This window comes from Tripterygium wilfordii, chromosome 7 (genome assembly GCF_013401445.1).
Source record: "Tripterygium wilfordii isolate XIE 37 chromosome 7, ASM1340144v1, whole genome shotgun sequence".
Taxonomy (NCBI): Eukaryota; Viridiplantae; Streptophyta; class Magnoliopsida; order Celastrales; family Celastraceae; genus Tripterygium; species Tripterygium wilfordii.
The window spans coordinates 1,703,062-1,715,290 of NC_052238.1; the positions used below are offsets into that span (position 1 = coordinate 1,703,062).

At 37.1% G+C, this 12,229-nt stretch overlaps 1 protein-coding gene and 1 long non-coding RNA gene across 14 annotated transcripts; one reads left to right on the top strand and one right to left on the bottom strand.

Moving 5' to 3' along the window:
- Nucleotides 1-607: 607 nt before the first annotated feature.
- Nucleotides 608-1,740, top strand: LOC120001370. 2 transcript variants are annotated; one of them, XR_005468856.1, is made up of 3 exons: nucleotides 608-876; nucleotides 994-1,092; nucleotides 1,189-1,740. It is a non-coding gene; the product is annotated as an uncharacterized LOC120001370 (long non-coding RNA). The 2 variants fall into 2 exon arrangements; XR_005468855.1 differs by having other exon boundaries at nucleotides 611-876; nucleotides 994-1,740.
- A 4,267-nt stretch (nucleotides 1,741-6,007) lies between these two features.
- LOC120001622 lies at nucleotides 6,008-11,638 on the bottom strand. 12 transcript variants are annotated; one of them, XR_005469014.1, is made up of 6 exons: nucleotides 11,518-11,638; nucleotides 11,300-11,413; nucleotides 10,004-11,211; nucleotides 9,692-9,711; nucleotides 9,447-9,575; nucleotides 7,087-9,185 (listed from the first exon to the last, which is right to left on the bottom strand). XR_005469014.1 is itself a non-coding variant. In XM_038850015.1 (2 exons), the coding sequence occupies exons 1-2, from the start codon at nucleotides 9,501-9,503 to the stop codon at nucleotides 8,931-8,933; spliced, it is 312 nt and encodes a 103-aa protein (XP_038705943.1). In that variant the 5' UTR covers nucleotides 9,504-9,711; the 3' UTR covers nucleotides 7,087-8,930. The 12 variants fall into 12 exon arrangements, 1 of the variants encoding a protein (XP_038705943.1); XR_005469012.1 differs by adding an exon at nucleotides 6,008-6,026 and having other exon boundaries at nucleotides 9,090-9,185; nucleotides 9,447-11,211; XR_005469016.1 differs by lacking the exon at nucleotides 9,692-9,711 and having other exon boundaries at nucleotides 11,155-11,211; nucleotides 11,304-11,413.
- Between the last annotated feature and the right edge of the window lie 591 nt (nucleotides 11,639-12,229).

Sequence of the window (12,229 nt, forward strand, 5' to 3'; positions counted from 1 at the left end):
CTTGTACAATTACTTGTTTTGATGATTAAATGTGAAATAATAGAGTAAATAACTATATGGATTACTAGTTAATGAATGGAAATAACTACAATTAACATTCCATTGTAAATTAATAGACTAAGTTGATAAATATTAATATTGAAAATATCATTAATTTCTAGTACTTTTACACATGTATATGTATATTAAAAAAATTAAAGAATCACGAATAAACACTCATGTGTATAGTATCTCATAGATGTCTCGAGTTCAAGTCTCCCCTATAATAAAAGCCTAGAACAAGCCTTAAGTATTTTCCTTTATTTTGTTTATGTGTTTTCTCTTATTTATTTTTTTGTCTGGCACACAAGAACAAGTTAATTTACAAAGGACTTTTGGATCCATAGCCCAAGCAATGGTCAGGAGTTCATGACCTTCTATGCAGCCATAGCCCATAAGAACAAATCATGCGAGGACTGACTGAGAATGCAGCCCACGAGACGACGAACCGCGGCCCATTTGGTGTGTGCACCGCGCTTTTGCGTAAACCTTAAGCAGTCACCGACTCTCAAACCTTTCAGACATACCGTGTCGTGGTTCGTTTCGCTCCCCCGCCCCTTTTTCCCTCCAAATCTTCTTATTCTCTCTTCCACTCACATACGCGCCGTGCCCAAACCCTTATCTCCTTAAAAGGTAAAACCTAGAAATTGAACTCCGTCACTGCTTTCATCGCCACTATCCTTATAACGCGCTCCTTCACCTCCTGATTTTCTAATCTCCATCTCCCTACTCGGAGACGACGAAGCAGTTATATCTCTCGGCGCTTGCTCCGGAATGCTCTGGTTGAAGCCGGATTTCCGAGGAGACGATCATCCTGGCCTCTTAGAGGCCACCTAGGTACGTCTTCGGTTGCCGGATTCTTTATCGTGCGTTAGCGTCTTTTTCTCTTTCCATACTCCTCTTGTTTTATCTGCGTTTTATGTTTTCCTTTGTCTTTCAATTGTTTTTATTCAGGCAGGATCTGAATCGACGATCATCCGGGCCTTGTAGCCGCCTCCGAGTATCAGGCCGTGGTCCCCCCTACGTCTTTGATCGGCGGACTCTTTTTCGTGCGTATGTTTATTCAGCTTTGCCTTAGATTCCTCTTGTATTCTCTTATGTGTTTTTAGGTGTTTCTTTGTCTATCGTTCAATTGTTGTGTTCAAACAGGATCTCCGAGTCCACAATCATCAAGGCCTTGCAGCCGCCTCCGAGATTCAGATTGTGGTCCTCTCTATACTACTTCTGCTTTGTCTCCTAGATTCCTCTTTTTTCCTTATCTCGTAGGGTTTTAAGGTTTCTTTTATCGTTCAAGTGTTTTGAAATGTTTAACTAAATTAATGTGGAATCGAATGAGTCATTGAAATCAAAATGCCTTGTAATTTTAAATTTGGAAATTATCACTTCGAAAACAACTCAGTATCTCAAAATCTGAGCTGATACAGGCACACATGTGTGAAGCCAAAATTGAGTTGAGACACAGTAATGTCTTGTTATGCTTAGCCTATGATAATTTTGCAAGAATAGATTATTTTGATTTGCAAAATTTACTAGCAACTGCTTGGCAGGTTAATTTTCAAGCATTTATAAATGTAATAAGATTGCATATGGGAGCCAAAACATTGTTATGGCATGATATGGTGCAGAAAGAGTTGTATCTGGTGACTCTGATGTGATTTCTTATTTTTATTTGAAATTCATATCGACTGAATTTTCTGATAATTTCCATGGGCTATTCTGATGAAATAATAGAACTGCTTTGTACTTATCCTGATTTGATTGCCTAAAATTCTCCCTCACAAAGATAGGAAAAGAAAAGATTATGTCATGTCCTTTGCACCCTGCTTTGTATTTTCAGTTGAATTATGATTAGATTCTCGAAAAGACCAAATTGTTGTTAGTGATCGATAATTAGCTGAGAGAATATTTTTCGAAATGATGGATACTGAGTTGATCGGACTTGTGCAGGAGCAGGAGTTGAAAGTCCCATGATGAATTAGCTAGGATACAACAATAGTTAAAATCCTTCTCCTTGTTTAATTTTGAGATTCTCAGTTATTTGTGTGATATGTGTTGTAATTTGTTATGATTCAAACCACACGACCATTTAAACTTGAAAGTATCTTCATCATTGGTTTTGACTCTTTTTTAATCTTTACGTCCTTTTGTTTCGGGGAGGACGAGGAAAAAAAGGACGTTAATGGTGAAGGAACTTGAACACCTAACCTCAAAGTCAACGGGGCTGGTAATGACTTTGAGTTTTGACCAAAGTCGGTCTAGCAAGTCGGTTGTTCGCCCGTTAATTAACTGACCCAACCCATGCCATCCCTAATCCAAACCACTCCCACCTGTGACCAGATGTTTGTATACATCTTGAATTTTGATTCTGAATTTCTATTTGATTTAAAAGGATGAATCTTAGTATGAGGATGCAGGATTTGATGTAGCATTTATTGATATTTTGGTTAAATTTATAAGGAGATTTTCGGATGCTATTTGGAACTTAAGGCATGATGTGGGAGCCTTCCTAGTTAAATCTGGATGGAATGGGTGGAAATAATTTTTATACTTAAAAGAGCATATGAAAATCTGACATTGGCTAATTCAAGTAAGTTATTTTGGTAAAAGAACTGAAACTTCATTTTTTGTGATTAATATAAACTTGTCATTGATAAGTTTCATAACCTTCGAATAATTGATAAGTTTTACAAAATGTTCGAAAAGCATGAAATTTGATTTTATAGTAATGCATTATAGAATTTGAAGAACTGAAGTGGCAACTAATTGCACTGATATTGTTTAACATTTTTCCTTTGTTATTTGTATTGCCATCATTGAGTAATCATATTGCATGTTTCACTTTCATGACATGGCTATTACTGGTATTACAGGGGATGTCTAACCCTGAGTTGTAAGTCCAGTTGTGTATCAATTTCATTACTGTCTTCTAGAATTGATTAGCAGAGTAGGTCTGCATTTTTGTTTTTGATTGATGTAATATTTTTTGGCCCTTTCTCGATATTAGGCAAAGAGAAATCCAAAAGGACTTCCTTCCTCAAAAAGCAGAGCATTGCTATGAGCATAATCCCTTAACTTGATTTCGTGCTTCCTGAAAACAAAGCAATATGATGAGTACGTAAAAGAATTCTCTGAGTTTTGGACACTTTCCCTTGTAATTTGCTTGTATAAATTTTGGCTAGTGCATAATACCCTTCCTAGATACTATGCGAAGGTGATCAAAATCCTGAAATTTCAAGAGATTTTTTTGCTTATGCACATTATATTCTAATTGAAGCAACATATTTGTACTTCTCAGTTCGAGCTTATATGGACACTTGGAGTCTGGAGGTGACTTCATCTGGGCACATCCACTGGTCGCCGGTTGGTGAACTTATTTTTTATAATATTTTAAAACTTGTGCAATTATTAATCATCTTGTGCTGCCTCAAGAACTCTAAGATTTTCTTGGATGCTGTACTGTATTTTAGCAAGGCACGTGAAGTTTTCCAGATGACAGACCTTTTGCAGATGTCTGAAGGTAAATCTTTCCAAATTTCTTTTGCAGTTGAGGGCTTCTTTTTGGTTTTTGCAACATGCTTAACGCATCATTACTAAAATCAGGCAAGTAGAAAGTTTGTACCTGCAAAATGGTCTTACGGATTGGATTTTACGGATTGGATATAGCATGATTTTAAGAATTTTGAACTCACGAAACCGAAAATCTACCCTCTTAGGCTTTGTTTGGATTAGAAGGTAGATTTAGAGTGTGTTTGGATTGAGGGATTTGGGGGGAAGGGGAGAGAAATGTGGTTTTCTTTAAGGAGTGATTTGAGGGGATATGTGAGTTTGTGACTTTTAAAAAAAAAAAAGTTTTAAAGTAACACAGTTGAGGAAACCCTGTGGTCGGCTTGCATATTATTGTGAAAGCATGCCCCATTTTTTCAATAACCTATAGGTTGCACCATCAAATAACCATACTCATGCAATCATGTGATGTTTGTTATTTGTTTGGTGGCGGTGAAGACGGATTAGGGGGCTCCGTAATTAGTTTCAAATTGTAGAGTTTACAATTGGAATCCAATGGTTTGAGAGATGTGTCACATCACATCACATTTTTATTTTTTCATTTTTAAAATTTGTATGATTTTTTCTTCACCATTGGATATGAATTGTAGATTCTAAAAAATTGTAAAACCCCCAAATTCGTGAAGACTTGTTCAGTTGGCGTGTTTCTTTTGTTATTTATAGTCCCGGTTTTTGGGGATTCGGTAAGGTGTGGGTTATGGAAGATTGAAAGTATTGTGTTAGACAGTTATTATGTTGATGTGCCTAGATTGACTACCTTAATTATGGTTTGGTGATAATATACTTCGGACAAAGAACTGAAGAAACTCAAAATACTATTTTGAATTTTGAAAGGTTGGAAATGTTTTTGAAATGACCAAGATAAAGATGAAATCTGATACTACATAAGCTTTGTGATGTTATAATAATCGTTAGGGCTGGGCCATTATGTTACATAATGAAAGAAGTTGGTGAAAATTGCCTCATATTGGGCTATTTTCTTTAGTTGGACACTTGGACCTTTTCGGGAGATATTGAAACTAAGAACTTTTGCTTGGGTATGTTAAATCTGGGTCTAAGGCATACTTTAAAGGATTTCTGGCCCAATTGGGTCATGTTAGGCCTAACAAAATATTTAAGACAATGTAAGTTCAGACACTTATTTGTTTTGGGTATTGTGTCATAAAAAAAAGATTTTGACCATCCAATTATATTTGGGCACTATTCTAGTGGTAAAGATTCTGGGCACATTTTTCTAGGTTATAGTCTCACTTTATTTGGGCTTGATATGTTCGCTTAATTGGGCTTGGGCTGTTAACAATCAACCTATAATGGGCCAATGGCTACGCCAGGAAGGTAATAAAAAAAATTGGACTTGGGCCTATTAAAGTGCATTTTAAGTTCGACAATTTGTGTTCAGACATATGTTTTGGGCCTGAAGTCAAAAAAAGATCGACCATCCAATTATAACTGGACCCTAATCTGGTAGTAAAGATTCTGGGCCCATTTTTCTAGGATATAGTCCCACTTTATTTGGGCTGTGATCTATTTGTGCATTTAGGCTTGGGCTGTTAACAATCAACCTATTTGTGTATTTCGGATTAGGCCTGTTAAAGTGCATTTTAACGTGGGCCAATATGTCGGGCACTGCAGTACATTATTCGGACAATTGGCAGTAAGAGCACTTTAGACAACTTAATTGTAAAAAGGTCGTGGACATTTTTAAAATTGTAAAAAAGTGCAATTTAAGGGTAATTTGGTCATCTGACTTAAGATATTTTTTAGTTTATACCTATAATACCCTCCTCTTTCTTCTTCTTCTTCTTCTCCCTCCAACTATCCAACTCTAGTGTGTCCTCTCTTTCTCTCATTCTTCTCTACTAAAAGTTATCTCCTTCTTTCTCTCCTTCTTCTTCTTCTTCTGGTTCTCGATCTGGTTCTTCGTTGTCTTCTTCTCCGTTTTTGGCCGAGTTTCTCCTCTCTTCATCTCCTTCTTCGTCGTTGCTCAATCTGGACTGCGTCGAGTTGCTCTGCTTCGTTTTTGACAGATCTGGACTATGCTTCGTTGTTCAATCTGGGTAGTGCTTTGTTTTTTTGCAGATCTGGACTCTGGTTCGTTTTTTGCAGAGATGTATCGCTATAGTATCACTATAGTATCACCAACACCAAAAAACCACTAAAATGATGAAACTAGTATGCATACTTCATTTTCCTAACTACTTTTCCTTTCTTGATTTTCTTTTCTTGGTTACCTCTCTTGTTCGTTTTGAAAAAACATTTACAAGTGCAGAGATGTATCACTATAGTATCACGAACACAAAAAATTCATTAAAATGATACAATTGAACCAATATGCATACTTCTTCTTCCTAATTACTTTTCCTTTCTTGGTTTTCTTTTCTTGGTTTGTACATCTCTTGCTCGTTTTGGAAAAACATTTACAACTGCAGAGATGTATCATTATAGTATCACGAACATCAAAAATCCACTAAAATAACATAATTGAACCAGAAAGACATGCAATGCTATCAAATTTACATTCTAACATTTATATCATCATTTTATGAGCCAAAAATATAAATTGAACACTAAATTGGATCTTCTATTTAAAAGTATCACTATTGTATCACAATTTGTGGAGAGAGAAAATCAAAATTGAGGTTATTTTGGTAAAAGATGATCCCCAGTGTACTTTTTTAAAAGGATGTTTTAGTGATTGCACTTTTTCACAATTAAGTATAATCTAGTGTACCGACCTCTAAAAGTCCCTACATTATTTAGGTTTGGTCATTGGGTCATTGAATTGGACTTCGCCAAATTAGAGCCCAATTTTAACATGATCTTAGGCCCATTAAGCCAACTAATATTGGGCCGACACGTTACAAAAGTTTATAGAATTTATAGAACCCATTAAAATTGGGATAAAGTGGGCCCATTTAAGATCATTGTCCAATAATGGGGCAAAGACGACAAAAAAACCCTATTTTAAACTTAGCCCATTTAATTGCAGTGAAAAATATAGGCCAATTTGACTAGGACAATTATTAATTGGGCCTGAACCAATTATTATAGGCCCATTAGAGAAAAACTAGGGCCCATCAAAGCTACAAAACTAGGGCCCATTCTAGGAAGCGGATTGAATAGCCTTTTTGGGTTAGGCCTATTAAAAATCAACCCAGAGCCCAATTTCCAACATGAACTTAAGCCCATTAAAGCCCACTAATATTGGACCACAAACCATAAATGAATTTAAGGCCCATCACAATTGGGCAACATAATCTCAAATTGTAATGGGGCCTAACGTCTATTTCAAATGGGTCGAAATTCATTTGGCGGGTAACTTTTACCATAAATTGACCATAACGTGGGACTTAGAGAATTTCAGATTACTTCTCTAACATACCCGACTTACAGAATGTGGATACGCAAATGTGGAAGTCGGAACTATCTGCTAATAAACCGACAAAAAAATTGGAAATAAAGAAGGAAAATACACACATCAACGGCCCTTAGAACTGCTGATAATTTATAAACAAATTAGACCTATGATTATTCAAGCCGGGACATATTTCTCCCACCTTACCAAACGGCTGATACTTCACAGCCATCAGCTCAACTTACTAACTAGTAATTACCTGCAGCAGTAACATGACTCTCAAATGAAGATCACCTTACATGTTTTAACAGGCGTCGATTATCTTCAAATCTCTTTATTATTTCTCCACCTAAACCATCCCCTCTTCATTTTTTTCCATCTCTAATCAAAATTTTCACTTTTACACCGCCGATATCATTTTTTGGTTGAAGATATATTCTTTCTTATCGCACATCATGGCTTCAGTTCATCCAGATACATTATTATATCAGGAATTATCCCACCCTAGGAATACCTTATAAACCCATCCCTGAAATTATCCCACCGTCAGAATACCTTACAATCCTTTCCCGCACTAGATCATTCAATAATTCTTTCGCTCCTCCATGCATTTAAAATTTTGTTCTAAGGGCATTTCCTGTGGCATCCTCCTGGCACGGTTTTTGCAATATGCTCACAGCAAAGCATTAGTCATAAAAGTAGGTTCAATAACCTAATAGTGTCAAGCAAAAGTCATCTCAATGTTCAAGATACTTCCGCATGAGTTCTCATAAATATAAACATTTAACTCCAAAACTCAAGTAAATGCTGTTCTCACACCACAAGCATTTCCAGAAAACCAACATAGAGACGAAAAATTAAATAATAGTAATTCATAATCTGTAATTCTAAAGAAAACCACCCACAAAAGTATCTACTGCATTGGCCAGAGACTGCTTGCTTTGCTCAAACAATGGGAATCAATTAAATTACGGGAAAGAAATACATAAAACTGGGAATCATAAATAATTTAGGTTTGATATTCAGAACGATGGAGGGATTACGGAAAACATTGAATAGATTTTGAATGATGCACGACACTGAATGTTGGGACAGCAATATGAAGATAATAAGCATGAAACTTGGCTAAGACAGTCTGGGCATGTAGAACTATGAACAGGCATTCTGTAGAGTTGAAAATATTCAAGTAGGATATACTCTAAGGAGAAGAGGAGGGGCCCAGAAATACATAGATGGAAGTGATAACAAGAGATGGAGTTCATGGAATTGATTGAGATTCTGACTTTTGATCATGTGATTGCGATGCGGATAAAAAAGATGAAAATAGCGGGTGGTTTCAAAAAAATAGTTAAAAGAGTAGAGTACTATATTTTGATAATTTACAATGATTTCAAATTGTATTTTAAATTCATTTATAAAAATATTCTTCAATACATTCTAACTTGTGAATTTTTTCAATACAAAAGAAGTAATTTATTAGAGAATAGAGAAATAGTGCCGGTTTGGCACAGCAGTGCCCAAGCGGTACCGCTATGCCAGCCGAACACCCAACTTAAGCTAACGGTATGCCAGCTTAACCACTGCGGTACCGCTAGTGTCAGCTATGTTCATAATATTTATACTTCTAAATTTATAATTTAGATTCATACTTATCAATATTTATAAAAAAAATTAAAAATAAAACATACAATCCACAACCTATGAGCTAGTGTCAGCTATAAGTTTCACTAGACACCTAACTACTTATTTTACCGCTTATAATCTAGGCATCTAGCTTATATTTCACAGCTTCGAGGCTAACTTATTTTGAAAGCAAAAAAAGCTCTACCAAACGGAGCCGTAGAGGTTCTTTGTCAAGCTGCCACATCTTGAAAAAAGAATTTTAAAAGAAAAGTGTTGATTGCTGATCTAGGAAAATTTCTAGTGTGGAGAAGTCTCATAGTGTCTTGAGCAACATATCATTTTGCATTCCTTATTTGTCTTTCACCTCTAAACTAAAGAACTCGAGGCTTAAATTATACCTTCCTGTCAAACAAGCATAATCTAGACTTAAATTATACTTTTCAGTCAAACAAGTATAACATAGAAGTATAGAACCACAATGCATGATCATCATATTTTCATATCTAACCTGAGCGTGCTCATGGGGGGTGGCGATCAGCTTATCAAGAACTTTAAGGTTCCTGTGGGGAACAGAGTTTTCTTGCACATATACCATTTTCCCAACCTGAAAACAGAAAGAGAGGATGAAAAAAGAATATAATATTGAGCTAAATAGAAAAACACAAGAAACATCTCTCTCTTCCTCTCTGTGTACTTCAATAGAAGAATGACCTTTAGATTAGACAGGTAATAGGAAGGATATTTTGATCACCTTCACAAGGTATCTCTCAGGACCTTTAGATTAGACAGGTATAGGAAGAGTATTATGCACTAGCCAAAATTTATACAAGCAAATGACAAGGGATAAAAAAAAAAGTGTCCAAACCTCAGAGCATTCTTTAACGCACTCATCATATTGATTTGCTTTCAGGAAGCACGACATCAAGTTAAGGGATTATGCTCATAGCGGTGATCTGCTTTTTGAGGAAGGAATTCCTTTCAGATTTCTCTTTGCCTAAAATCAAGAAAGGGGCCAAAAAAATATTACATCAATCTAAAACAAAATGCAGACCTACTCTGCTAATCAATTCTAGAAGACAGTAATGAAATTGATACAGCAACTGAACTTACAACTCAGGGTTAGACATCCCCTGTAATACCAGTAACAGCAATGTCATGATTCATGAACATGCAAAATGCAGTATAACTACTCAATGAAACTGGCAATCCAAATAACACAGGAATATTTTAAACAATATCAGTGCAAGTTGCCACTTCAACTCTTCAAATTTAATATTCCATTACAATAAAATTAAATTTCATGCTGTTCGAACGTTTTGTAACCAAAATATCAATAAATGCTACATCGAATCCTGCATCCTCATACTAAGATTCATCCTTTAAAATCAAATAGAAATTCAAAATTGAAAATTCAAGATGTACAAAAATGTAGCCCATGAAGTGTCTCTGGCCATAGGTGAGAGTAGTTTGGATTAGGGCTGAGCATGGGTCGGATCGGTTGATTATTGGCCGAACAACCAACCCACCCGACCAAACAACTTTGGTCAAAACTCAAAATCATTACCAACCCCGTTGACTTTGAGGTTAGGTGTTCAAGTTCCTTCACCATTTATGTCTCTTTTTTTCCTCGTCCTCTCTGAAACAAAAGCCCATAACATTAAAAAAGAGAGTCAAAACCAATGATGAAGAAGATACTTACAAGGTTTCAATGGTCCTGTGATTTGAATCATAACAAATCCCAACACATATCACACAAATAACTGAGAATCTCAAAATTAAACAAGGAGAGGAGTTTGAACTATTGTTGTATCCTCGCTAATTCATCACGGGACTTTCAACTCTTGCTCCTGCACAAGTCTGATCAACTCAGGACCCATCATTTCGTAAAACACTCACACCTAATTATCAATCACTAACAACAATTTGGTGTTTTCGAGAATCTAGTCATCAGACCTAATTCAACTGAAAATACAAAGCAGGGCACAAAGGACATGACATAATCTTTTCTTTTCCTATCTTTGTGAGAGAGAATTTTAGACAATCAAATTAGGATAAGTACAAAGCAGTTCTATTATTTCATCAGAATAGCCCATGGAAATTATCAGAAAATTCAGTCAATATGAATTTCAAATTAAAACAAGAAATCACATCAGAGTCACCAGATACAACTCTTTTTGTACCATATCATCCCATATGTAATCTTATTACATTTATAAATGCTTGAAAATTAAACTGCCAAGCAGTTGCTCGTAAATTTTGCGAAGCACAATAATCTATTCTTGCAAAATTATCATAGGCTAAGCATATCAAGACATTAACGTGTCTCAACTCAATTTTGGCTTTACACATGTGTGCCTGTATCAGCTCAGATTTTGAGATACTGATTTGTTTTCGAGGTGATAATTTCCAAATTTAAAATTACAAGGCATTTTGATTTCAATGACTCATTAGATTCCACATTAATATAGTTAAACATTTCAAAACACTTGAACGATAAAAGAAACCTTAAAACCCTACGAGATAAGGAAAAAAGAGGAATGTAGGGGACAAAGCAGAAGAAGTATAGAGAGGACCACAATCTGAATTTCGGAGGCGGCTGCAAGGCCTTGATAATTGTGGACTCGGCGATCCTGTTTGAACCACAACAATTAAACGATAGACAAAGAAACACCGAAAAACACACAAGAGAAGACAAGAGGAATCTAAGACAAAGCTTACACACGAAAAAAGAGTCCGCTGATCAAAGACGTAGGGGGAACCACGGCCTGATACTTGGAGGCGGCTACAAGGCCCGGATGATCGTCGAGTCAGATCCTGCCTGAATAAAAACAACTGAAATACAAAGGAAAACCTAAAAACGCAGATAAAACAAGAAGAGTATGGAAAAAGAAAAAGATGCTTACGCACGTTAAAAAATCCGGCTACCGAAGACGTACCTAGGTGGCGGCTACGAGGCTCGGATGATCGTCTCCTCGGAAATCCGGCTTGAACCAGAGAATTACGCAAGAAGAGTATGGAAAGAGAAAAAGACGCTTACGCACGATAGAGAATGTCATGAGTCCCACATCGGTTAGGTGAGGAGTAAAGCGCTAGTTTATAAGCGCGGTCCCTTCTCACCCTATCAGCCAAGGTTTTCATGGGATTCAGCCCATGGGCCTTGGTTACAGCCGGCCCGTAAGGGCGTCGGTTGGGCTTTGGTTGGCAAGAGGGTTGGGCCGTGACAATTGGTATCGGAGCCCACACTTAACCGGCCCTTCGAGCCACGCTCAGGGACCCTGGAAAGGCCATGGAAAGGGTTACCTGTGGACCCCGTACACTGTTGAGTGTGTACCCTGTTGAGGGTGCTAGCCGGGTGAAAGGCCGCCATGGTGCTTGACCAACGTGGGCGTTGGTCTTGAAGGGGTGGGGTTTGTCATGAGTCCCACATCGGTTAGGTGAGGAGGAAAGTGCTAGTTTATAAGCGCGGTCCCTTCTCACCCTACCAGCCAAGGTTTTCATGGGATTCAGCCCATGGGCCTTGGTTACAGCCGGCCCGTAAGGGCGTCGGTTGGGCTTTGGTTGGCGAGAGGGTTGGGCCGTGACAGAGAATCCGGCGACCGAAGACGTACCTAGGTGGCGGCTACGAGGCCCGGATGATCGTCTCCTTGG

Bases quoted from the DNA above. Each gene is read 5' to 3' on its own strand.
- LOC120001622 (XM_038850015.1), bottom strand. From the start codon at position 9,503: ATGTCGTGCTTCCTGAAAGCAAATCAATATGATGAGTGCGTTAAAGAA. The intron at 9,186-9,446 runs GTTTGGACACTT...TTCTGTTTTCAG, and splicing joins GCGTTAAAGAATGCTCTGAG to GTTGGGAAAATGGTATATGT.